The sequence below is a fragment of the Pituophis catenifer genome, unplaced genomic scaffold (genome assembly GCF_029215685.1).
Source record: "Pituophis catenifer annectens isolate HBS135680 unplaced genomic scaffold, rPitCat1.0.hap2 SCAF_14, whole genome shotgun sequence".
Lineage (NCBI taxonomy): Eukaryota > Metazoa > Chordata > Lepidosauria > Squamata > Colubridae > Pituophis > Pituophis catenifer.
Genome location: NW_027256894.1, coordinates 4597424 through 4625400, shown reverse-complemented (window position 1 = coordinate 4625400; position 27977 = coordinate 4597424). Strand labels below are relative to the sequence as shown.

The 27977-nt window shown below is 41.7% G+C and overlaps 1 protein-coding gene across 1 annotated transcript in view; it reads left to right on the top strand.

Annotated features, from left to right (window-relative positions):
• The window catches only part of SYNM (synemin), a 33053-nt gene extending 5629 nt beyond the window's left edge, over nt 1–27424 (top strand). The window contains exons 2-4 of the mRNA XM_070953827.1: nt 6437–6561; nt 17273–17346; nt 19811–27424. Of these exons, the coding sequence (XP_070809928.1) occupies nt 6437–6561; nt 17273–17346; nt 19811–23607 (3996 nt within the window). The 3' untranslated portion in view covers nt 23608–27424. The remainder of the gene's footprint in view (nt 1–6436; nt 6562–17272; nt 17347–19810) is intronic.
• The last annotated feature ends 553 nt before the right edge of the window (nt 27425–27977 follow it).

Here is a 27977-nt window from a genome sequence, read left to right as displayed (position 1 = left end):
AGGATTTTGTGCAATTTCTGCATGATAAAGTCGCTCAGATTCGGGAAGGCTTCGACTCCGACTGGGTGAGTCCAGGGGAGGAGACGGGGGTAGGTCTTGAGAATATTATCTGGGAGGAGTTTGATCCTGTGGCTCCCAAGGATGTGGACAGGATTCTGGGTAGGATTAGTGCTGCCACATGTTTATTGGACCTGTATCCCTCCTGGTTGGTACTGGCCTCCCGGGAGGTTACATGAGGCTGGCTCCAGGGGATTATAAATGCTTCTTTGAGTGAGGGTACCTTTCCCACTGCCTTGAAAGAGGCGGTGGTGAGGCCTCTCCTCAAGAAGCCTTCCTTGGACCCAGCTATATTAGCTAACTACCATCCGGTCTCCAACCTTCGCTTTGTGGCGAAGGTTGTTGAGAGTGTGGTGGCACGACAACTTCCCCGGTACCTGGATGAAGCTATCTATCTGGACCCGTACCAGTCGGGCCTCAGGCAGGGGTACAGCACGGAAACGGCATTGGTCGCATTGGTGGATGATCTCTGGAAGGCTCGGGACAGGGGTTGCTCCTCTGTCCTGGTCCTATTAGATCTCTCAGCGGCTTTTGATACCATCGACCATGGTATCATGCTGCAGCGGTTGAGGGGGTTAGGAATAGGGGGCACCGTGTTGCGGTGGTTCTCTTCCTTCCTCTCCGACCGTTTGCAGTTTGTGTTGGCAGGGGGGCAGAGGTCGACCTTGAGGCGCCTCGCGTGGGGGGTGCTGCAAGGGTCGGTCCTCTCACCCCTTCTGTTCAACATTTATGTGAAGCCGCTGGGTGAGATCATCTGTGGTTTTGGGGTGAGAGTCCATCAGTACACTGATGACACTCAGTTGTACATCTCCACCCCAGACCACCCCAATGATGCCCTTGATGTGATGTCCCGCTGCCTGGAGGCCGTGTGGGTCTGGATGGGGAGAAATAGGCTCAGACTCAACCCTTCCAAGACCGAGTGTCTGTGGCTTCTGGCGTCCCGATATAGTCAGCTGGTGCCATCGCTGACTATTGGGGGTGAATCTTTGCCCCCCACAGAGAGGGCTCGCAATCTGGGTGTCCTGGATACACGGCTGTCTTTAGAAGAACATATGACGGCCGTGGCCAGGGGGGCCTTTTATCAGGTTCACCTGATCCGCCAGTTGCAGCCCTTTCTGGACCAGGACGCCTTACGCACGGTCACTCACGCCCTTATCACTTCCCGGCTGGACTATTGTAATGCTTTATTTATTTATTTATTTGATTTATATGCCGCCCTTCTCCGGAGACTCAGGGCGGCTTACAATGCATTAAGCAATAGCCTTCATAATTTTGTATAATTTATACAAAATCAGCTTATTGCCCCCACAGTCCTCATTTTACCTACCTTAGAAAGGATGGAAGGCTGAGTCAACCTTGAGCCTGGTGAGATTTGAACTCGCAGTAATTGCAGGCAGCTGGAAGCTAAATACTATCTTTAACAGTAGCATTAGGCTGCTACACCACTCAGGCACTGTTAAAAGGCAGTGTGGTGGTAGACCGGTGCTTCCAAAAACAAATTTTAACAAAATATCAAAGAGCCTTGATAGTACAGTGGTCTACGCCCCCTGTTATTAACACAGCTGCCTGCAATTATTGCGAGTTCAATTCTCACCAGGCTCAAGGTTGACTCAGCCTTCCATCCTTTCTAAGGTAGGTGAAATGAGGACCCAGTTTGTGGGGGCAATAAGCTGATTTTGTATAAATATACAAAAGGATGAAGGCTATTGTTTAACGCATTGTAAGCCGCCCTGAGTCTCCGGAGAAGGGCGGCATATAAATCAAATTAAAAAAAAAAAAATTGGTGGATCGGTGCCTCCAAAAACAAATGGGTAGATCGGTACAGCTCTGCAAGCAGTTAAAAGCCTGGTAGACCAGTACCTCTGCTAAATCCTAAAGAATTGTCACATGACCATCAAGCCATGCCCACAAAATAAGCCACGCCCACAGAACCGGTAGTAAAAAAGTAAAAAGACCCCTTGGTTGGGGTCTATATGTGGTAGCTGGAAGGGTCACCGATCTGGACGTGTGTGAACTTCAGTTGCTATGAGTTGAATGCACTCTGGGCTCTGGTTGCCCTTGAGATAACGTAATTGTCATTGTGCCTATGGAAAGTCTCACGAGGTGCATCAAAATTCCACTTATTTCACATTTTGCCACTAAGTGTCTCCGAGAAACTCCCAAATGAGGAGAGGAGGGAAAGAAAGAGCTACCCCTCTTCCTGTTCCCAAACCCTTGGCATTCAGGGTTATCTTGCCCCTGGATTCTCTGTGCTGAAAAGCCATAAATTCATCTGCTGAAATATGCTTCTTTTGTTTTAAGCACCGGCAGTGGCCATTAAGCTAATGGCCACTGCCGGTGCTTTTTGGCAGCACAGTTTGGAAATTAATTACAGAATTATAAAAGGAACATCTTTGTTTGGATTCCAGGCCATCCTTAGATGGCCTCTACGATTTTATATTGGAAGGAAAAAGGAACTTTCTCTGAAACTTTTCCTTCATCTTTTAGGAAGGATGAAAATGGTGCAAAACCAGGGGTGAAATCCAGCAGGTTCTGATAGGTTCTGGAGAACTGGTAGCGGAAATTTTGAGTAGTTCGGCGAACCGGCAAATGCCATCTCTGGCTGGCCCCAGAGTGAGGAGGGAATGGGGATTTTGCAATATCCTTCATCCAGGAGTGGGGAGGGAATGGAGATTTTGCAGTATCCTTTCCCGGAGGGGGGGAGGGAATGGAGATTTTGCAATATCCTCCCCCCAGGAGTGGGGAGGGAATGGAGATTTTGCAGTACCCTTCCCCCAGGAGTGGGGATTTTGCAGCATCCTTCCCCCGGTGGGGGGGGGAGAGAATGGAGATTTTGCAGTATCCTTCCCCTGCCACGCCCACCAAGCCATGCCCACAGAACAGGTAGTAAAAAAATTTGAATTTCACCACTGACCTGAAGGTAGGATAAAAAGTAATGGGTGGAAGATCATTAAAGATTGATATGGAGAGATTTCGTGACTAATCAGTGGAACGGTTTGCCTGCCGAAGTTGTGTCTGCTCCATCACTGGAGATTCTTAAGAAGAAATTGGACAATAATTTGTCTGAAATAGTATAGAGTTCCTGCTTGAGACTAGAAGACCTCCAAGGCCCCTTCCAACCCTATTATTTTATGTTCTAAGAATCTTTGAACCTAATGGTTTCTCGAACTGAAAGAACTTCAAAAGTATTACGTGAATAATACTTTTACTCACATGTAAAAGTGAGTATTTTATTTATTTATTTATTTATTTAATTGAGTTTGTATACCTCCCTACTCCCGAAGGACTCAGGGCGGTGAACAGCCATAGAATAAAACATATAAATACAAAATTTAAAATAGAATAAAACAAATAATTTGGCTGAACAAATTTAAAACCCCAATAATTTAAAACCAAATTTAAAATTTCCATTTAAAAAGGGGAAAAACTTAGGTCAGGCCAGCTTGATGAAATAAGAAAGTCTTGAGCGTGCAACGGAAGGTACGCAGATCCGGGATCCTCCGCATCTCCGGGGGGAGCTCGTTTCAGATAGTAGAGTACAGATCATCCTTTTTTTAAAAAAATATAATATTTAATAAATTTTCAAACATTAAAATACACAGTACAAGAAATAGAAAAGGAAAAAAAAAGAAAACCGTAACAAACAAGCAAAAACAAACACATCAAAACTTAAACACTAGTAACAGCTTTTTCTACATCGGTATCTAATACAGATCATCCTTATTTAGCGACCACAGTTGGTACTGGGAACTCAGTCATTAAGAGAAGCAGCCGCTAAGTGAAACCACAACTCTGCTTACCATCTGACCTCGGCTTTCCAAGTCGGTAAAGGTTGTAAATACAAAAAATTGTTGTAAAGTCACTTTTTCATCAGAACTAGGAATGGCCACTAAATGAGGCAGTTGCTAAACAAGGACTGCCCGTAGGTGCATGATGAGCAAAAGGAATGGCCAATTCTGAGAACCCACTGCAATGACAAGAGGCAGAATGACTTATGTAGATTTATTTGGATTGTCAGAATGCTTTTGATATAAGTGACATGGCCGATTGCAGATGATTGCCATCCTGTCTTTTCTTTCTCTTACTGTTGGCAGGACATACTCAGATATTTTAAGACCCCCATTATGTCGCCCCTTAATATTTGCCTGGCTAAGCTGTCCGGGCCTTTTCAACAGTAGTAACGGAGCCAAAACACTTTCCCTGCTCTTGTCAGCAAGAGATTGGCAAGATATTAGCCAGCCCTCTTGCCGGTTCCTACCCTGCCCTCTGTTGTGACTTTCCAAGTCACTACTCAACAGTGTTGATTTACGAGCGTCCCAGTTGTTCTCGGCAACACGATGGCTTTCCTTTCCTGGCTTTACTGCTCAGCTCACCAGCCATCCACCAGGTAGAATCCTGCAGCGGAGGGAGCCAGCCTGACTCCAGGGTTTTAGTAGTGCTTCCGTAACTTAATCATCTCCTCCTCCTCCTCCTCTCCCCACCCCACCCCAACCCCCTGTTTGAGCATTCTTCCAAGCTGAAATAATGGGGTAGGGGAAGAAACACCCCACATCAACAGCAGCAGATAAATTTATTTATTTGTTTGTTTGTTTGTTTGTTTGTTTGTTTGTTTATTTATTTATTGGTTCGATTTATATGCCGCCCTTCTCCGTAGACTCAGGGCGGTTTACAATGCGTTAAGCAATAGCCTTCATACTTTTGTATATACCTGCTTAGTAGGGCTTTCGCCCGCCCCCCCAAGCGGTGTTCTTTTTTATACAAAGTCAGCTTATTGCCCCCACAAACCGGGTGCTCATTTTACCTACCTCGAAAGGATGGAAGGCTGAGTCAACCTTGAGCCTGGTGAGATTTGAACTTGCAGTAATTGCAGGCAGCTGGTGTTACTTAACAGCACTTTAGTCTGCTGCGCCACCAAGGCTCTATTCCATCATGCCAGGGAGGAGGGAGGCAGGATAAATGAAACTGACCGGCTCGAGGGTGGGTAACTATGCCCCCTTTCCGAGCTTTGGACTTCAGCTTCCAGAATTCCCAGAGTCTGCATGGGCGCATAGTTGCCCAACCCCTGGACTAGCTGAACAAACATGGGGGGGGGGGGGGAAATGAAATGATTTAAATTGACAAGGATTGTGAAGTTGACAAAATTTCCCCTGTTATCTGCAGCACTGAAGAGGCAACAATTAGAGAAAGAGGGAGGGAAGAAGGAAGGGAGGAAGGGAGGGAGGGAGGGAGGGAGGGAGGGAGGAAGGAAGGAAGGAAGGAAGGAAGGAAGGAAGGAAGGAAGGAAGGAAGGAAGGAAGGAAGGAAATTGAGAAATGTTTGAGAGGGAGAGAGGAAGGAAGAAAGGAAAGAATACGGAAGGAAGGAAAGCAAGGAAGGGAAGGAAGAATAGGGAAGGAAGGAAAGGAAAGGAGAGAAAGACAGGTAGGTAGGAAGGAAGGAAGGAAATTGAGAAATGTTTGAGAGAGAGGAAGGAAGAAAGGAAGAAAAGAATATGGAAGGAAGGAAAGGGAAGGGAAGGAAGGAAAGAAAGAATAGGGAAGGAAGGAAAGGAAAGGAGAGAAAGAAGGTAGGAAAGAAGGAAACTGAGAAATGTTTGAGAGGGAGAGAGGAAGGAAGGAAGAAAAGAATATGGAAGGAAAGGAAAGGAAGGAAAGAAAGCAAGGAAGGAAAGAAAGAATAGGGAAGGAAGGAAAGGAAGAAAGGAAGGAAATAAATTGATGCTCACTTTTTTGGAATGGGTGGAGATGTCAAGAACCTGGTGGGATCAACTGATCAGGGGCTGTGATCAAACAACCAACTACCTGGCTATCACAGTGGAAAAAAGGATTGAAATCTGCAAATCTCTAAAGAATCACTTCCAGGTTACCTATGCACAGGTGCCAAGCAGTTTAAAGCTTTAGTGTGGAAAGGCCCCCTCACTGCGAATTAAGAATTGATAAAGATGGGCTTTTGGTCATATATTTACAGGTGTCCTCAATTTACAACCTTATGTTTAGTGACAAAGTTACAATAGCAATGAAGCCCAAGAGACTTATGGCCATTTTTCACACACTTATGACCGTTGCAGCCTCCCCATGGTCATGTGATCAATTTATGACGGTTGCTTGCAGTGTCCCGGGGGTCACGAGATCCCCTGTTGCAACCTTCTGCCAAGCAAAATCAACAGGGAATCCATGGTTCACTTAACAACCCTGTGACCAACTTAACAACTGTAGCGATTCACTTAACAACTGTGGCAAGAAAGTTCGCAAAATGGGGAAAAGCTCATTCATCCCAAGCAACCGTCTTGCTTGGCAAGAGGCAATTTGGGGTTCAACTGTGGTCGTAAGTCGAAGACAACCTGAGCACCCAACGCTCACGATTATTTCTGTGTTTTCAGATGATAATTGAAGCCCTTGAAGAAGAGAAGAACTACTTAACCATGTCCATTGCAGAGTACCTGAAGGACTACCATGAACTCCTGCAAGTGAAAGCTGGACTCAGCCTTGAAATTGAAACTTACAGGTAGGAATATTTTTACCGTGCAGGAAGACACGAGGGAAACCTTGGCTTCGTTTTACACTTGGCCAGTGGTGAAATATAAAATTTGTTACTACCGGTTCTGTGGGCATAGCTTGGGGGGCGGGTAATGTGACTGAGTGGGCGTAGCCAACTTTTTTTTACTTTTAAAACCATTTTTTCTACAACCTCTTTGGCTTTTAAAAGCCTCTGATGAACAGGCAACTCAGCTGGGATCGTCAGAGGCTTTTAAAAGCATTTTTTTCTCCAGCCTCTTCGGCCGAAGAGATTGTAGAAAAAATGCTTTTAAAAGCCTCTGACGATCCCAGCTGAGCCGTGCGATCATCAGAAGCTTTTTTTTTTTAACTTTTAAAAGCATTTTTAATGGCCGAAGAGGTTATAGAAAAAATGCTTTTAAATTTTTTTTAAAAAAGCCTCTGATGATCGCGCGGCTCAGCCGGGCATGGGGGGGGGGGAGGGGGCAGGGATTTTTGCTACTGGTTCTCCGAACCACCCGCCGCCATCGCTACCAGATCAGGCGATCCGGTCCAAACTGGGAGCATTTCACCCCTGCACTCGGCCAAATTCCAGAACAGGTTTTTGAGGTTCCTGCTGGAATGAAATTTCTGCAGAATTGGAAGGGAAGATAAAAGGCCTCGATGAGTAACAGAATGTTTTATCATTAAGAATAAACTTGAAAGCAGTTTAGAAAAGAGCTGCTGAGATGCAGGTGACAATATGGAAACTGACTAAAATTTAATCCCAAGTAATATTGGGACTCTTGGTAGTTTTTATTGGGGAAATTCAGTCAGGTGTGAAGTTTGGAAGTATTTGGGCACTTGTCTTTAGATATATCAGAATAGAATAACAGAGTTGGAAGGGACCTTGGAGGTCTTCTAGTCCAACCCCCTGCTGAGGTAGGAAACCCTACACCACTTCAGACAAATGCTTATCCAACATCTTCTTAAAAACTTCCAGTGTTGAAGCATTTACAGTGTTCCACAGATTAATTGTTCTAACTGTCAGTTGTACTACATATTGATTGGTGCTCAAAGCGCGGAAAACAGAATTTCACTCTTTCTATACATTTATTAGGGGTTTAGTTAATAAAATTAAACTCACTTAACAATGATCTCAGCAACAGAAATTTGGGTCGTATGTCATATGGGCTTATCTGTATTGTGGTCAGATGTGGTTGTATGTCAACAGCTACCTGTGTTGAAGAGATTAGTGTAAGATTAGGATTAGTATAGATTTAGGATTAGGAAGTTTTCTTGATTGGCAATCAACTGATCCTGTTATCCTGGAATTCTTACAAACTTCAATACGTTAAATTATGATATTTCTAGTTAAAGTTGACTTGCCAATCAAATTTGACCCAATGGAAGGTTTTGTTGTTTTTTAGCTTTGCTAACAAAAGAAATTTCCAAAACCTAGTTGATCATCCTGTTAAGATGCCAGATTTACTTCTGTTCCGTGCTACGTTTTAACATAATCTCTGCAAACATTTAACTATTTAAAAAAAGGCATTTCAAAAGAATCTCTGCTCCTTTTGAAGCAACCAATAAAATTTTTCCATGTTTCCTTTTGCGTAAGAGTTCTAATGCTATTTCTTGTTTGAATAATAACTTTGAATTGAATGAATTCCTCTACTGGGTGTGACTTCATAATACAATTAACCCCTCTGAAAGAACCGAATGCAGCTCGGGAATACTTTCACTTTTTCAAAAAGAATAAATTTCAGTAAGACTGATTACATCACAGGGAACAAAACCAGTAAAGTGCAGAATTTAGTTCTTATTCCGTTTTTGTCTGCCAGTACTGATAAAACTCATGTTCATAGCGCATAAGAGACCGTTGAAGTAAGCAGCCAAATCTCATTGGTGAAGAGAAAAAAAAAAGAAGAGGCTAGAAGTCCACTTCAAGAATATAGGAATAGAATAAAATAAAATAGAAGAATAGCATAGCATAGCATAGCATAGCATAGCATAGCATAGCATAGCATAGCATAGCATAGCATAGCATAGCATAGCATAGCATAGCATAGAAGAATAGAATAGAATAGAATAGAATAGCATAGAATAGAAGAATAGCATAGCATAGCATAGCATAGCATAGAAGAATAGAATAGAATAGCATAGAATAGCATAGAAGAATAGAGTAGCATAGCGTAGCGTAGCGTAGCGTAGCATAGCATAGCATAGCATAGCATAGCATAGCATAGCAATCTCGGCCAAGTGTGATTGGACACACAAGGAATTTGTCTTGGTGCATAGGCTCTCAGTGTACATAAAAGAAAAGATACATTCATCAAGAATCATAAGGTACAACACTTAATGATAGTTATAGGCAACAAATAGGCAGTCAAATCATACTAGGAAACAGTCAATATAAATCTTAAGGATACCAGCAACAAGGTTACAGTCATACAGTCGTAAGTGGGAGGAGATGGGTGATAGGAACGATGAGAAGATTAATAGTAATGCAGACTTAGTGAATAGTTTGACAGTGTTGAGGGAATTATTTGTTTAGCAGAGTTTAGCCACAAAATAAGACTACGATTAATCCTCGATGACCACAATTTTTGAGCCCAAATTATTTGTTGCGAAGTGAGACAGTAGTTAAATGAGTTTTGCCCCATTTTACGACCTTTCTTGCCACAGTTGTTAAATGAATCAATGCAGTTTTGAAGTTAGTAACACAGTTGTTAAGTGCCTGTGGAGATTCTCAGTCCTCCAGATCATGGTTGTCCCAAGGGGTGTTTTTTCAAGAGGCAACTGGACTTTCTTTGAAGATGTTTTGCTTCTCATCCAAGAAGCTTTTTCAGCTCTGACTGGATGGTGGGGATAGATATCTATCTTCAGTCAGAGCTGAAGAAGCTTCTTGGATGAGAAGCGAAACGTCTTCAAAGAAAAACAAGGAAGTCCAGTTGCCTCTTGAAAAAAGCACTTTTGGGACAGTTATTAAGTGAATCTGCCTTCCTCGTTGACTTGTCAGAAGGTCACAAAAGGGGATCGTATGAGCCCAGGACATTGCAACATCATAAATACATGCCAGTGGCCAAGCATCTGAATTTTAATCATGTGACCACAAGGATGCGGCAACAGTCGTAAGTGTGAAAAACAGTCATAAGTCATTTTTTCAGTGCCATTGTAACTTCGAATGGTCACTAAACAAAAAGTTGTAAGTTGAGGACTACTTATGCTGAAATCAGGTGCTTCAACTTTTCTTCAAGGTATTCATCCTGCTGATGATTTGTGTTATTGTGGAAAAAGATCCTTTTCAACCAAGGATCCCTTTACACCTATTAACACTTCATTTGTTCTCAGTGTGGCTTTTTACTGACGGGAGAACTTGAATGCAAACAGGCTTTTTAAAATTATTTTGGCACTTAGAACATAGAATAATAGAGTTGGAAAGGACCTTGGAGTCCAATCCCTTGCTTTGAGAAGGAGCCTCTCTGGACAAATGGCTGTCCAGTCTCTTCTTGAAAACCTCTAGTGATGGAGCACCTACCACTTACAAAGGCAACCCAGTCCACTGATTAATTGTTTTCACTATCAAGAAATTTCACCTTAGTTCTAGGTTGAATCTCTCTTTGATAGGTTTTCTATCTGTTAACTTCTTGTCTTGCCCTCAGGTTCTTTGGAGAATAAATTGTCCCCCTCTTCTTTGTGGCAGCCCCTCAAATATTGGAAGACTGCTATCATGTCAACCCTAGTCCTTCTCTTCGTTAGGCTGTTGTTTTTAGTTGTGAAGTCGTGTCCAACCCATTGCGACCCCATGGACAACGTTTCTCCAGGCCTTTCTGTCCTCTACCATCCTCTGGAGTCCATATAAGCTCACGCCGGCTGCTTCAGTGACTCCATCCAGCCACCTCATTCTCTGTCGTCCCCTTCTTCTTTTGCCCTCAATTGTTCCCAGCATTAGGTTCTTCTCCAGTGAGTCTTTCCTTCTCATTAGGTGGCCAAAGTATTTGAGTTTCATCTTTAGGATCTGGCCTTCTAAAGAGCAGTTAGGGTTGATCTCCTCTAGGACTGACCGGTTGGATGGCCTTGCAGTCCAAGGGACTCGCAGGAGTCTTTTCCAGCACCAGAGTTCAAAGGCCTCCATTCTTTGGCACTTAGCCTTCCTTATGGTCCAACTTTCACAGCCATCCATTGCATCTGGGAAAACCATAGCCTTGACTATACGCGCTTTTGTTGGCATGCCTAATTCCCGCAACTGTTTATTGTATGGTTTCGCCTCCAGACTCCTTACCATCTTTTTGCTCTTCTTTTTGCTCTTTCTTACACACCCACAAAATTAGACTACGATTCAATATGCTGCTTCAAGCCATCCCAAACCATTGCATTTTCTCCAAGATTATAAACCTCAAAACCGTACCATTTCATAAATTGGACCAAATACAGATCAGAAGCAATTCAGCATCTGCCGTTCCTTCTTTCCTTTCTGTGTTTGTCAAGTGGTTTTTATTTGCAATATTTAATGTTAATGCTCGGCTTGTTTCTAGCAGTTCAAGCTGTGAGTTCTCACATTTAAAGATGTGCTTGGCTCCCTTTTCCCATATACAGTGAGTGCTTCAGCTTATTTTTAGTGACTTCTGGGTTGCTCTGGAAACTGCCGCAAACTGTTGTTTTATCAGTAGCCAACAATCGTTAATTAAACTTCCTGCATTCCTGCTTTCTGTCATCATAGTTAAAGCTTTCAAGGACTTCAGATGGAAGGAGTTAGAGAAGATCTTCAGATTTGTTTTTCTGGATTGTAATACTTCTTACATGGAGAAATGGGAATACACTGCAGTTTTGGGAGACCGAGGATAGCAATAACATTTTTGCTATTTTACAACCCTTTTACAACACTCTCTGGGTGGTTTACTATGTAGAAGCATTATTTGCATCTTGCCCCCAACAATCAAGGTCCTCATTTTACTGAAGTTGGAAGGAAGGAAGGCTGAGTCAACCTTGAGTTGGTCAGTATAGAATTCCTGGCAGCAGGCAGAGTTTGCCTGCAATACTGCATTCTAACCACTGCGCCACAACGGCTCCTATAGATATAAATTTTCTTACAAATGAAGGTGAACATACGTGTCCCAGGATAATGTTGCAGAATCCAGTTTGGGTCAGTCACCAGGAACAGAGGTTTTGTCTTCCGAGCTTTCGGACTCATGCTGGAGCCCATCCTTGGGGAACTTCTCTCTGTGTGATTGTTCTGACTCGGCTCCCCAAACACAACAAACCCCCTGACGTGAACTCAAAAGATTCCTTTATTAGGAATGCCGGCAGTCCCAGCAAAAAAGTTTCTCTCGCAGGCTAACAAGTCTGTCTGACTGGAAGATGAATAGTTGTCTACCACACCCATTCATCTCTGGCCCCTGCCTTTTATCCCCAGAGCTAGAGTGGCGCTAGCAGTGGTAGCTCTTTCATCCCAAGGACCAGCCCATAGATTTCCACTCCTCTCCTCTCCTCTGCCTTCTGTGCATCCGTGCATCAGGCACTGGACCCAGCTGTTCCTCCTCTTCCCCATCAGCCACCTCCAGACCTGGAGTCTGTTGACTCTCCATCTGAGGACTGACGGATGGCCCAGGCTCTGCCTCTTTCTCGTTCTCTCTCTGACAACTCCATTCCCTCTTCCTCCTTGGAGCTTTCAGGTTGCCCTGATGCTGACCCCGACTCCCACACCTCCTCCTCTGATTCGGCTGTTGGAGGGGCCAGCAGCCAACAAGCCACAACAGTGGTATTTATAGGGTGTATGTGGCTTTTTAGATGTTGATTGTGGTGTGTTGATGGCTGGCTATTAAGTCGTTGGCTGTCCTTTGCTTGTGCTGTCCAGCCCCTGCCTATAGGTTTTCTCTTTATCCTCCTAGATGGAAACAAAAATCAAGATGTCAAAGAAAAAACAGAAACACAGACTCCTAAATGACCTTATTCCAAAGCTTGTAGGTTATTTGGAAATATTACCAGGCCTCTCATTTGTAGTTTGAGAAGAAGAGTGCAAAGATAAGAGGAAAAGTTGTTTCAGAATCTGTTGCTGAATCTTGCAGGAAAAGGCTGCTTTGGAACTTTCATTTTACTAGCTAACCCCAGTGAATTCACAGAAATAAAGTGTCTTGGCACAGATATTTGGCCAGGCTTTCTTCAAAGAAACAATGAAAGAAGAAGCAATGGATGGAAACTAATCAAGGAGGGAACCAACCTAGAACTAAGGAGAAACTTCCTAACAGTGAGAACAATTAATCAGTGGAATGATTTGCCTTCAGAAGTTGAGGCTGCTCCATCACTGGAGGCTTTTAAGAAGAGACTGGCCAGCAAATTGTCTGAAATGGTATTTTCTGCTTGAGCAGAGGGTTGGACTAGAAGACCTCCAAAGTCTCTTCCAACTCTGTTATTCTGTAAAATTTGTCTCCAGTGAGATGGAAATCCATCACATCTCAAATGCGAACTGGTCCAAGGCAAGACCAAGTGATTCCCAGGGCAGATAAAATGGTTATGTCTACATTACACAGGTAATTTTCTCAAGCCTGTGAAGAGAAAAGAAATTATTCTTTAACTAGAAAAGCCAGGAGGAAAAGGCCTAAAACAGTGATGGCTAACCTCTTTTCCCTCGGGTGCCGAAATCATGTGCGTGCATGCGACAGAGCACACCCATAATGCAATGCTCCCTGCGTGCCCCGCCCCTGCATATGCACGCCCGACCCCCGCTGTGCTCCCCCGCTCACCTATGCATGCACGTGCGACCCCCCCATGCTTCCCCAGCCCCTGCAAATGGGCATGCAACCTCCCGACCCTGTGCATGCACATATGACCCCCCGCCCTCTGTGCATGTGCGTGCGACCCCCTGCTCCCCGTGTATGCATGTGCATCTCTGCAGAGTCCCAAAAATCAGCTGGCTGGCGGGAGGCATGTGTGCAAGCACGGTGGAGCTGACCTAGGGCGACAGCTCGCGTGCCCGCAGAGATGGCTTTGCATGCCACCTTTGGCACACATACCATAGGTTCGCCATCACTAGCCTAGAATTTAAACCCTGAAGCAAACACACATAGGAATTCTTTTCTACTTTGGTAGATCATTGTTTACACAGCTCCTGTCTTGTCTACAATAAATCAACTTAGTTGGTTCTGTCCTGTTTGCGAGCTTCTGCTGGAAGCAAGTTCCTACATACCGAATCGTGTCCAAGGAGTAATGATTTATTGTCCAAGACATTGTTTCATTATTGGCCATTTTTTAAATAGAGAGGATTTGCTCCTAACATTGAATCAAATGCTACTTCCCTGCGATCTTCATCCACTGATTCTAGAGCAACAGAGATCGCATCGGTTCCACACACCCTTTCAAATATTTTTATAAATATTGTAGTATAGTTTGTTAAAGTCCTTGGCTATTAGCAGTTCTCATAATATATCGGATGCAGTCTGCATGATTGTGAAGAAAAAAAACAGCTACTTTCCATGAACACAATGCGTCTAAAATATTTTTTTAAAAAAGTTCAGTTACAATTCTTTAAAAATAAGTGCACCATAATACATATACCCGTATTTTTCTGAGTATAAGACACACCTTTCCCCCCCAAAAAAGAGGGTGAAAATCTGGGTGCGTCTTATACTCTGAATGTAGCCCCACCCCGCTTCAGAGGCTTTTTTTCTGAAGCTGTTTCAGAGGCTTTCAAAGGCAGGAAAAAGTTTTTTCTGAAACAGAGTTTCAGAAGTTTCAGAGGCAGAAAAAAAGACCAAAAAAAGCAAGGAACAAAGCTCACAACAAAGGAACCTGTTGCTAAAATTCACCTTTGGGAACAGCTGATTGGGGGTATTCCAGCTTTTTTTTATTTTCCTCCCCAAAAACTAAGGTGCATCTTATACTCCAAAAAATACAGTATATATTCGCAGAGGACAAATAAAATTAAGCACTGTATTCAACACAGAATTATATCCATTCATTTATTTACGTCCACTGTATTTTATTTATGCGACATTTCAATTTGTGTAGCAATATTTAAACCAATTACAAATCAATGAAACCCCTTGGCTGCATTACTGTTTTATAACTCAGAATGAAGTAAGATTTCCTCAGTGTTTAAACGTTGTGGGTCTTTAAAGGCAAATGACTTAAATTTCATATTGCTTTCCAGGAATCTTAGCTATCAAACATTTCCAAATAAGCTCCTTATAGAGCGTAGATAGTCGTCCTGCATTATCAGGTCAAAGCAGTTGGCAGAGCAAAACTGAAAATGTTGTTTTGAGAGATTACACAGTTTAAAATATTGTACGTGTTGCCTTTAATGAACCCAGCATTTAACAGCAGCTGTAGGAGAATGTCCATATTGCTATAGTTTTAACTCTAGCATTTCTTACGGAGAGATTTTTTTACCAGCAATCAATTTGGCAGACGGACTTATTGTACCTTAACTAAGTTAAGCACCTTTTTATATCTTTATTAATTGTTATATATAGATATCATTTATATATATTTATTAGTTAGTTATATATTAGTTATTAGTTAGCCTGGACTGAGGGTTTTTTTTTGATTTTAATGGGTTTTAATATATGTTTAAATTATATAATGTATTTTATGTATGCATATTTATGTATTTTATGTTTTATTGGGTTTGTTTTTATTTGTTGTGAGCCTCCCTGAGTCCTACGGAGATAGGGCGGCATACAAATTATATTAAATAAATAAATTAAATAAATATTTAATATAATTAAAAAGACTCAAAGGATATATTTTTCACAAATTCTGTTTCAGAGGATGAGCTAATTGTCAGCCATTACACTGAAAAAGGACATCCTAACAATAGAGGCAGCTGCCTTAGGGTCAATTAGAGTTATTGAATTTTCTTATTTAATATTACCGATCACCTGAATTGCTTGAAGCATCCGGTGACTTTTTCCAATCCTACTGTCAAGCGCCAGGGAAAATCAGGAGATCCAGGTAGTTCAAATCGGGGGTGAAATCCAGCAGGTTCTGACAGGTTCTGGAGAACCGGTAGCGGAAATTTTGAGTAGTTCGGAGAACCGGCAAATACCATCTTTGGCTGGCCCCAGAGTGGGGTAGGAGTGGAGATTTTGCAGTATCCTTCCCCTGGAGTGGGGAGGTAATGGAGATTTTGAGTATCCTTCCCCTGCCATGCCCACCAAGCCGCGCCCACCAAGCCACACCACGCCCATCAAGCCATGCCCACAGAACTGGTAGTAAAAAAATTTGGATTTCACCACTGGTTCAAATGGTTATATATTGCTAGCTTAAGCTCTCTAGAACAGGGCTGTCAAACTCGTGGCCCGCGGGTCAGATGTGTTATGCGCTGGCCACCCCCTAGCCCGGTTTAGCGAAGGGGGAAAAGGTCCCGATACATCACGAGATGATGCCGTGAGTTTGACAGCCCTGCTCTAGAAGAATCTGGCCAACTAATGGCCAAGGGAAATGAGCGGGAGATAAGAGAGGCATTCAAGCTGGGCTGGATTTAGATCTCTTGCAGGGGAGCAGAGACTCATGACTGATGATATATTTGACGCCTCCCTCCAGCTCAGCCTAGTTATTTCCTACACTTATTTTGAAGATGCAGTAGATTAGACAGGAAGCCTTCCGTAGAGTCCATGTGTCAGTTCCTATACTGGTAATCCTCAATTTACAACCAGTTGTTTAGCAACCGTTTGAAGTCACAATAGCACTGAAAAAAGTGACTCAAAAAGTGACCAGTGCTCAAAGACCGTCACAGCATTCCCTACAGTCACGTGATCAAGCTTTGGGCGCATTTATGACAATTGCAATGTCCCAAAGTCACATGATTATTATTTGCAACCTTCTTATTCAGGGGAATGGGGAAAGCTGGATTCTTGTAACAGCCACTTACACTTCTTGTAAAGTGTAAATTCACTTTAAATTCCTTTACGACAATAGCAAAAATGGTCATAAAAACAGGTACAGCTTACTTAACCACCTTCTCATCATCGGAAATTCTGGACTCAATAATGGTCTTAAGTCAAGGACTAACTGGGTTTGCAATAATGACATGAAGCTTAATTTGCATAAAGTATTCCACCATTTTTTCAATGATATTATCCCAGTATGCAAAATTCCCCTATCTTTCCAATTCTGTTAAAAAAAAAACGAACTTAGAAGACTGAATTTCAATTACAGGCCGTGTTAATTCAGTCAGTAGGTAGACATGTAATATGCATTCCCTTCTGGTTCTGCAAATGCTACAGTGTGGAAGATTTAACTTGATTGTTCTTGATTTAAATCAGTTAAAAATGCGATTAGCCAAAGTTATTTCGAGACCTTGGTTAAAGTTAATCAAGACTGATTCTATTCATGGGCCAGGCAGAAAAATTAATTTCCCAAAGGGAAAAAAGATGTAAATTTTTATGTGAGACAGAAAGTGTAAGAAATATGAAGAGGAAATACAAGCTTTTAGCATTCTGGCTTTCATAAGCATAACTGAAAATTAAGTAAAGTGGATGTTGCCCTGAAACAGTGCATCCCAACCTCAGCCACCTTATGATGGGTGAACTTCAACTCCCAGAATTCCCTAGCCATGCTGCCATGCTGGCTGGGGAATTCTGGGAGTTGAAGTCCATCCAACTTAAAGTGACCACCGTTGAGAGATAAACACTGTTAGGATGGTTGCTTGGTTCATGTTCATATTTCTGATTGAGAAACACTGCACTGGGCATACATATTTTAATTTGTTATTAATTCCATTTTGTTTTTCTGTACGGCAGAGCTTTGCTAGGAGCAGAGAGCAAGCAATGGATTCTCATGTGGAATGAAGAACATGGAAGAAGGTTACCCCAAGGTACAAAAGATGGAAATTATATCAATGCATTTAAAAGCAGAAGGGAAGACAAAACATCCATTCCTGCTTTGTCCCAAGCTATATGGAGTACAGGAGTGGCCAAAATTGTGGAAACCTTTTGGGAAAAGTGTATTTTTGAGGTTTGATGGCTAATCACACCACCTTTTTTGGGGGAGTTTCAAGATAATCCTATTCCACTGCTGGAATGGCCTGGGAATAGCCCAGACCTTAACCCAATTGAAAATCTATGGAGCCGACAAAAGAAACTTGTTAGTCAGACGTGACCCAGCAATCAAACCCAGTTAATAGAAGCAATCCTACAATCTCAGTTTCACATGATAACAGCTGCAGAACTAAAAGACTTGGTTCGCTCCATGGGAAGACGTTGCAAGGCCATAATTCATGCTAAAGGTTACCCAACTAAGTATTAACTGACATGGGGATAATTTTTGTATATCTCGATTTTTCCTACATGTTTCACTTTTCTTCTTTATACTGTAACTGCTATTCTAATAGCCAATCCTTCATAAAAGTTACTGCATTACATTCTTGATTAAATTATCTTTTGATATATAATTTTATGGTACTACTCCCAAAAAAAGTGGTGTTATTAGCTAGTTTTAGAAAATACACTTTTCCCCAAAGGTTTCCACAATTTTGGCCACTACTGTATAGAGGTAGTCCTCAACTTACGACATTTCCATTATTAAGCAAGATGGTTGTTAAATGAGCTTTGCCCCAGGTTGTAAAATCAGGGGCTTCCGACATGCAAAGTCAATGGGGGAAGCTAGATTCACTTACCAACCATGTGATTCACTTAACAACTATAGTGATTTCCTTAACTACGGTGGCCAAAAAGGTCATAAAATCAGGCCCAACTCACTTAACCACTTTGCTTAGTAACAGAAATTCTGCTTCCAATTGTGGTTGCAAGTCAAGGACTACCTGTACTAAGAGTTGTAGGATTCATCCTGCAAAATAAGAAAGGAACGTAGCAATTTGTAAAATTATCGTTATATTTGGGTTACGTAAGTAAGTATACTGCGAATATAGTTATTGCTTTGTCCAGTGGATTTCACATCAGCTGATTGAAAGAAATTAAAACTTTATTTTGGCTTCCTTGTAAATTTCTTGTAGTAGTTACACACTGAATACTTGTCATGGGTTTGCATTTTGGTTTGTGTGCCAAAATACCATTTTGTCACTTTTCAAAGTACAGCAAGCAGCATATAAATTTAATAAGTAAAATAATAATTTGCTTTTCAGGCAGGGAAAATTTCATTTGCTTTGGCAGTGTATCGTAATAAAGAATATAAAAACTGGAGCAGTTATAACGCCCTATAGCCCAAGAGCCTTGGTAGTACAGTGGTCTAAGGCACCCTGTTATTAAGCTGATTATTAAGACCAGATGCCTGCAAATACTGCAGGTTCGAATCTCACCAAGGCTCAAGGTTGACTCAGCCTTCCATCCTTTCTAAAGTAGATAAATTGAGGACCCAGTTTGTGGGGGCAATAAGCTGACTTTGTATAAATATACGAAAGAATGAAGGCTATTGCTTAACGCACTGTAAGCCGCCCTGAGTCTCCGGAGAAGGGCAGCATATAAATCAAATAAAAAAAAAATGTTCATATCTTGTTTTGCAAAGAGATGCAAATATGAATAGAATTGATAGCAAACTAGATCTATTTTTTTTATACGTTCAGACTATGATTAGAATTAAGCCTAAGGTATATTGCTGTGTTGTCTAGTGGTTAAGGCCTCTAGATTGTGGCCTTAACACTGTGAGTTCAACTCCTGCCTTAGCTATGAAAGCCAGCTGGGTAGCTTTGGGCCAATCACCAGGAGACTGTGAGTTCTAGTTCCTCCTTAGGAATGAAATCTGGTTGGGTGATTTAGGCCAATCACCAGGAGACTGTGAGTTCTAGTTCTGCCTTAGCCATGAGAGCCAGCTGGGGAATTTGAGCCAGTCACTCCCTCTCTCTCTCTGCCCAACTTACTTCACAGGGTTGTTGTTGTGGGGAAAAGAGCCTGTAGTACAGTGGTAGTACACTCTGTAGTACTACAGATCCTGTAGCACAGTGGACTAAAGCACTGTTATTAACATCTGCTGCTTGCAATTACTGCAAGTTCAAATCTCACCAGGCTCAAGGTTGACTCAGCCTTCCATCCTTTCAAAGGTAGGTGAAATGAGGACCCAGATTGTGGGGGCAATAAGCTGACTTTGTATAAATATACAAAAGTATGAAGGCTATTGCTTAACGCATTGTAAGCCACCCTGAGTCTCCAGAGAAGGGCGGCATATAAATTAAAGCAAAAAAAAAAAAATACGAGGAGAAAGGTGTGTTGGATATGTTTGCTGCCTTGAGTTATTTCTAAAAATAATAGTGCTGTGTTACAAATTAAATGAATAAGTAAGTAATAAGTACATGGCATTAATATCCATTTTTATTTATCTCTTGGCAGGTGACCGAAATTTGCGTTACGAGTATAGCAACCGATACTCCGCTTATCAACAGGAGAAAGGAAAGAGAGCTCTTCCCGCAATTCCAAATGTTGACCTAAGATATAAATTCCCACAAACAAATATGAGCCGCTCTGTAGTTTCTTCATCTAGGACAAAAAGTGCTGGAAGGCAAACAGTTTTCCCTGAGAAAAAAGTGCTACCAAAAGAACCCTTCAGGCTGGGACAGCGTCCTTCAAGTTCTACCGAAAGATATGTGACTCACGAAAGAAGCTTGATAGGACAAAGAGAAAGACAAAGCTTTACATCACCTTATCGGATGAGCAGAGAAGGTGACCTTCAGCCAAGGCCACCAGCGCCTGAAAGGAAGACATTCGAAATGGGAAGTATGGCATCTGCTTTGAAAGAGTCCACCATCCTTCAGAAGCAAATGAAAAAGCCAACAAGTTCTGAAGGCATCAGGGCCACCATGATCATCACTTCACCTCTATCTTACAGCTCAACAACTTCTTCTTCTAAAGGAAGCCAATATGAGACGAGGGAAGGAATCTTGGGTGACATCAATGAAATAATCAAAGGGGGCAAACCAGGAAAAGAAGAAAAACACGTTTTGGTAGAAGGAGTTGAGCAGAAGGAAAAGTTGGCCAAAGAAGCAACAGGTTCTGCCATGAAGAACTTTGAGAAATTGAACAGGGTAGAAAAAACTGTTCAAAAGGAGGCCGAAGTGAAGGAAGGCGTGGATAACAAAGACGATACAGTGGAAGAGGATATCTTTAAGAGAAAGGAAGATAAATTAATGAAAGATAAGATGCCTTCTAGAAGATGGGAGGAACAGATTAAAGTGGAGTCAGAAGTAAAGAAGATTCCAAAAGATACAGCAACATTTGGAAGGGAGAACATTGTGAGCATCTCCTCAAAAACCCAAGAAACTATTGATGCCCCCATTCATTCAGGACATACTAAAGGCGAAATTCTACAGAGGAATCATAATGTAGAGATAACACTGCAAGATTTCAAAACTTCTCCAGAAAAATCAAAAGGGGAAGCTGAATTTAAACTCGGCAATGAAATGACTCCAGGTGATAGAAGCAAAGAAGGTAACTCTGAAATAGATGCTTCGCTCACTGAGAGTATAGCAGAGAACATTGTTTCTGACATCCTTAAAGGTTTTGTACAAAAGTCTTCAGAGGAAGGACTTCCTCCCGAAGCTAAAATAACTTCCTTCGAAAAGGAAGAAATTTCTGAGGATGGAAAAGTGAAAACCAAGATCAGCATAGAGTCCACAGTTCAAGAAGATGACCTTGATGTGTCTAATAAGTCTGAATTGGGAAGTTTCTTTGAGAAAGATATTAAAAAGGTATTGGAGGATACTAAAGGAAGTTTAGATGAAAATGTCCTAGATGATATAATTAATGCTGGGATGAAAGGAATGAAAGACAAGGCCAAGAGGACTATTAAAGTTGAGATCATTGAAGAGCCTACAACTGTAGTTGATGAAAGGGTGGAGTTTTCAACCCCATTCGAAGTAGAGGAAGCAGAAGATACGTTTCTCAATGTGAGGGAACATCCATATTATAGTGATAAAGAGAAAGCCACCACAAGTGTTACTGGAGACGTTAAGGAAAAACAACCCGATGTGATTGTGACTCATGTGGAAGAAGTATCTGAGGGAGATGACGTTGTGGATGAAGAAAAGTACTTTGTTTCCACTCCAGATGAATACCCGTTTGGTTATGAGGAAGGAGAAGGTTCCACCTATGGTCAAATCCATTTTGAAGAAGAATCCACGGTGAAATATTCTTGGCAAGATGAATTTCTGGAAGGGTCTCAAACCAACATAAAGGAAAGCATGGCCTTACCAGAATTGATTTATCAAGTAATTGGCGCAGATGCTGGGCCCTTTATCTCAAAGGCGGAACCCCCCAAAGAACAGGTGGCCCATGCTGAATCTGTAGTTATTGAGAAGGAGATTAAAATCCCGCATGAATTTCAGGAATCGATAAAGGAGGTTTTTGCTCACCATTCAAAGGATCCTAAACATCAGTTGAAAGAGGCTCTAGGAAAGCTTGAAGCAACTCTTCCAGAACTTGTGAAACAGGAACTTGGTGAACTCACCAAAGAGGACAAAACTGACTCTAGTACCTTGGAGGTGGATATTAAAAAAGTAAAGCACCCCGAAAAAGAGGGTGCATTTACTATTGTTGCAGAAGTTAATTTATCCCAGACAATAGACTCTGACCAGTTGAGTACAGAATTGCTTGGTGAAGTTGTGACCGATCAGATGAAATTGTCCAAACAGTCACCAAATGAAGGTGACTTTGATCAATACATAAAGCAAGAACCAGAAACTTGGCAGGATGAAAAACATCACGTAGATGTTTCCTCCACACATTGGACCACAGAAGAAACCAATAAGAGAGAAGATACCTATCCTTCTAAGCAGTCATTTGATATCAACAGACGCATCCGGCATGTTGTAGTTGGTCCAACTGAAATCCGTAAGACTGAACATGTCTTTTATGAAGGTCCTATTTCTGACACGCTGGAGTTTGGAACAGGGGACTTTACAACAGGAGTATCAGCAGACACAGGTCAATTCATGAAGGAAATAAAGTTGAATCCTGAAACAACGGAAACCACAGAAAAAATAATCTATAGAAGTCCTATTTATACATCTGAAGAAGTAAGTAATCCTGAAAATTCTACTCAGATCCAGGTTTTGAGTGATATTAGATCCTCCAAGCATATCACATTGGATTCAAAACAAATTGTCGAAGAAATCATGTTTGAGGGATCAGCTTCAGACTTGTCATCTGGTACTAGAAGGGGTATCTTTTCACAGGTGAAAGATCCCACAGCAATCGGCACATCAATAAGACACATCCAAATAGATCCCAAAGAAATACATGTTGAGCGAGAAATATATGAAGTGCCTTTTTCCACTGGAGACCATGATCTGTTTGAAGAAACAGTAAAAAAGATTACATTAGGACAGAAGGACACATCAACATCTGACCAAAACATTTATGAAGGTTCCTTCACCAAGACATCAGATGATGGTTCAGTCAAGCTTGGTGAGGAGAAGGTGCTGGATGTTAACACTACAATCAGACATATCAAATTAAGTCCGAAGGAATTTGTAAGTGAACAAATTGTTTTTACAGAGCCCATTTCTGAACAGCACCAAAAGGTCAGTGAATTGGGACAGATGTTTTCTTCTGAAGGGTCAGTACATCATATTAAATTAGGGCAGAAAGAAGTCCAGAGTCGTGACATCCTATCCCAAGATTTTGTTTTGGAATCTCCAGGAATCGGTTCTTCACAAGAAGACACCTTGGAAAAAATTAGTCCTGCAGAGATCAGCAGATCAACACATCACATTCAGATTGGGCAAGAGCTCAATCCTGATGCTCAACTCTTCAGCGGTATGGAATTTTCCCACACAGATGGACCCTCAGAAAACAGCAAATCTGTCGGGCAAATCAGAATCGGACAGAAAGAAACGTCCTTTACCTTCCAGATGGACATAAGCCAAATGGGTGGGAGAGAGCCACAAGCTACCCTAGTTGTATCAAGTAGGCAAGAAGCAGACGACAGTCAACCTGAAGGCAGCATGGAAGAGGTTTGGAAAGGCCCAGAAAGTGAACAAAAGTCAGAGGAGTCCACGTTTGATCAAACTGTGCAATTGCAAAGAATGGTTGACCAACGATCGGTCATTTCGGATGAAAAGAAAATTGCCCTTCTCTACCTGAACGAAAACGAGGGGGAAGAGGAGGACGACGAGGGACCCTGGTTTTAAAAAAGTAACATTTCCAAGTTTTGTTTTTAAAAGCCGAGAAGCTTAATTGCTGCATCATTGCATTTTAAACCTGGGGATATCTCGTCATTTCGCCCTGAACAAGGAACTGAGGACTTGGAACATAAATTTTCTGATACAGTAATACTTTAGTAGCATTCTTCGCTTAAATTACATAAGATTTCATTTTACTGATGCTGTGGACTCTCAATGCGATATATATTTTTTTGTAGTTTCCTTGTTTCTGTCTGAGAAATGATATCAGTGGATATAGGAAAATAGCATCTTTGCTCAATTTAAAAAGAGTAGCCATTTTTTAAAAAAAGATATTTAAGTCATACAATATCATATTGATTCACGTGGATTACCCAGAAGAAACATACAAACATACAGCCCTTGACTTAACAATCACAATTAGGACTGAAAAATTCCTTGTTAAGTGGGATGGTTGTTAAGTGAGGCATTACGTGATAACATTTAATTTTATGACCATTTTTACTGTGGTTATTAGGTGAATCTAGCTTTCCCCCCATTGAGGTTGCTTGTTGGAAGCTGGGAAGAGTGCAAATTGTGATCATCAGACCACAGTTGTGGCACAGTTGTCCTAAGTGTTAAGTCACTTTTTTCAGTCCTGCTGTAATTCTGAACTATTGTTCAACGAATGGCCATTAAGTCAAGGACTACCTGTATTAACAATCTAAGGAATAAAGACAGTCTTGTTATGATCGCACTTTAAGGAAAACACGTCTAAACTGTGTACACTATTAGCAAAAATGTGTGACTAATTTGCCAGATAATCTCATTCTAAACTCTTATTCAGCTACGTTTTTCAAAAATAAGTGACCAAATAGGAACAAAAGAGACTTGCTAATATTATGTCAGATCATTGGCCTAAACAGTTCATTGCGCTCTCTCCCTCCCTCCCTCCCTCTCCCTCTCTTTCTTATTCTCTCCCTCCTTTTCCCGTTCCCTCTCTTTCCTCTCTCTTTCCTCTCTCCCTTTCCCTCTTTGTTCTCTCTCCCTCTTTCCTCTCTCCCCCCTCTCTCTCATTCTCATTCTCTCTCCCTCTCTCCCTCTCTCCCTCTTTTCTCTCTCCCTCTCTCCCTCTCTTGTTCTCTCATTCTGTCTTTCTTGTTCTCCCTTCCTCTCTTCTTCCTTCCCTCTCCCTCTTTCCTCTCTCCCTTTCCCCCTCTCTCCCTCTCCTCTCCCTTCCTTTCTCTCCTTTTCTCCCTCTTTCCCTTTCTCTTTCCCTCTCCCTCTCCCCCTCCCTCTCTTGTCTTTCACACACACAAACATACACAAACATACTCAGTCACACTCTACACTCTTGTTGCAAAGTGGAGAATGCAATGAGGATATTTTATTAATAATGCCAATTTTGGAAGGATTTAGGTTCTCACCTTTTATGCATTTCCATATTTCATGAGGTAAAAAGCATGGGGAAAGCTTCAATTGCTAAATTAGCGTGTCGTGCTTTAATTAAAGCCACCAGAGCAGGCCCCTATTGTGTTTCATAGGATTACATACCTGGAGCACAATTCTTGCATAACTGCATTTCTTTGGAACTGGCTGGGTCCCAAAGAAGAATGCAATCGCCTTGAACCTGGACTGCAAAGTTTTGGACCCAGTGATCCCAAGCTTTTTTTTTTAAATCTGAAGAGAGAAACTGCATTAAAAGGTGACTATTTTCTAAGAGCAATTTTCCTCATATATCAAAGATCATCATATGGAGACGATATTGAGAGACGTTCCTAGCATAAGCTATGTATGACTCAGAATGGATTGAGTTACGTGACTTACGATTTGTTCAGAGTGGAGAAAAGCCAACCCCACTTCAGCTTTGAATCTAAATTAAGGAGTGTCCATCACCCACAAGGCTTTAGCCACCAACCGAAATGCCTTTGGGAAACCCACAAGCTCAGGATCAAAATAATCTCCTTGCTTCAGATAATACTACGGAATAGACCTCCCTCCCCCAAATGGGAGCAGATTAAGAAATCCATCAAATAGAAAAAAATAAAAATAAAGTTACAATATACAGGTAGTCCTTGACTTACGACCACAACAGAGCCCAAAATTTCTGTTGCTAACCGAAACATTTGTTAAGTGAGTTTTGCCTCATTTTACGCTCTTTCTTGCCACAGTTGTTAAGTGAAACACTGCAGTCGTTAAGTTAGTAACATGGTTATTAAGTGAATCTGGCTTCCCCACTGACTTTGTTTATCAGAAGGTCGCAAAAAGGGATCCCATGACACACACACACACACACCTGGGACACTGCAACCATCATAAATGTGAGTCAGTTGTCAAGCATCTGAATATTGATCTCATGATCACAGGGATGCTGCAATGGTCATAAGTATGAAAAACGGTCATAAGTCACTTGTTTCAGTGCTGTTGTACCGTCACTAAATGAACTGTTGTAAGTCGAGGACTACCTGTATTAATAAAGAGTCTTGTGGTCTTACATTAGACGTAATTCAAGTTGGGTTTGAAGAAAAAGAATCTTAAGAAGGAAGAGTAGAGACAACCAACGTTGTCCATCAGCTGTATGCATCTGGAGCAATGTTTCTCAACTGTGGCAGCTTTAAGCTGGGTGGGCTTCAACTCCCAGAATTCTCCAGCTAGCCATACGGAGCCCATATTGGTTTTTATAGGTGACTGGATGGGGAATTCTGGGAGTTGAAGTCCATCCATCTTAAAAGTTGCCAAGGTTGAGAAATTGATTTAGAGGCTAGGCACACAGCTCACCAACCACAGTCTTCGCATCATAATATGATAGACACGATCTCTGCAAGTCACAGTAATTATTTTTGAATATTTATGTAGCTTAATATGCACCAGTTTTAGGTCATTGTTTTTGTCCTTTTTTTTTTTTACTTTTAAGTGCTATCTTAGATGATCTATTGGCTTTGTGTTGGCAGCACTGCCAGGATTTTAAACGGATTTCAGCGCTGATTTGACGGATTTTTTTCCAGCAGAATTTTTCAATGAATGCTTACATTTTGAGACACAAGTGAACGGATTTGCACTTATAATTTAAGCTGATTTCACTATTTTTTTTTTTTTGTACATCAAAAACTGAATTAGATTTGGGTTGATGCTTGAGTTTTTGTCCACAAAGAGCAAAATGGATGAAAGTTTATTAATTAGCTTGATATAAATATGCACGAATTTATTCCATTGAAAAGTGCGCTTTGATCACTAAAGAAAATATTACGATTACCTCAACAATAGTGGGTCTTATTTAAAACTTTTTTTTTCCAGAAGAAAGTACACAATATGATGTTTTGAAGGGTTTTATTTAATACAAATATAGGCTTTCTTGATTATTTTTTCCAAAGGGTGGAAGAATCTTCCACTTTATAATGCTGCAAACCTTGGAAGCAAATTTCTTTTCAACACAAGTTTCCACATAGATACGTGCCTTTACGTCTCATTAAAATGGAGGCTCTGAAACTAATAAAAGTGCCCAAGATTTAAGTTAATTGAAAGCAATAAGAGTGGAGGTACTTGTAACTAACTTGCTTCATCGGTTTTAACTCTAGTAGGTTTGATGTTGTAGTTACGTCAGTGAAATTAAGAAGAAAACACATTTGAGCTACAGTGTGAGCTCTCTACAATTGTAGGCTGACATTGTCTGTAGTAAGTGATCGCAAAGGCTGTAGTAGATGTTTTAACTAGTGAGTAATGTCAGGTGGGATTTGATGGTCTATTTTGCCCTGGAAATAATCATAGTTGTAATGTCGGTGATGGTTTAACACTGTTAGAACTTACCACTATTTTTTTTTTCTGTTGAGCATTAAACTTTGAAAAAGAATGTGTCTCTTTCTCCTTTTTAATTTGGCTAGTTTGAGGAAAAGAAGAATTAGGGGTGACGTGATAGCTGGATTCTAGTATTTGAGAGGCTGCCCCAAAGAAGAGGGGGTCAGCCTATTCTCCAAAGCACCAGAGGGCAGGACAAGAAACAATGGATGGGAACTAATCAAGGAGAGAAGCAACCTGGAATTAAAGAGAAACTTCCTAACAGTGAGGACAAATTAATCAGTGGAACAGAAGTTGCCTCCAGAAATCGTGGGGGCTCCATCACTGGAGGCTTTTAAGAAGAGACTGGACAGTCACTTGTCTGAGATTGTATAGGACAGTGATGGCTAACCTTTTTGCTGTTGCGTGCCAAAAGCAGGGGGAGAGCGGGGGGATTGCGTGGGTGCGTGCCCACACCCACAATTCAACATGCGCCCCCCGTGCATGTGTGCATGACCCCCCCTGTACTTTCCCCGCTTTTGGCATGTGATGACACGGTGGGCCAGGTAGGCCCGTTTTTTTTGCCCTCCCCAGGCTCCAGAGGCTTTCTTGGAGCCTGGGGAGGGCAA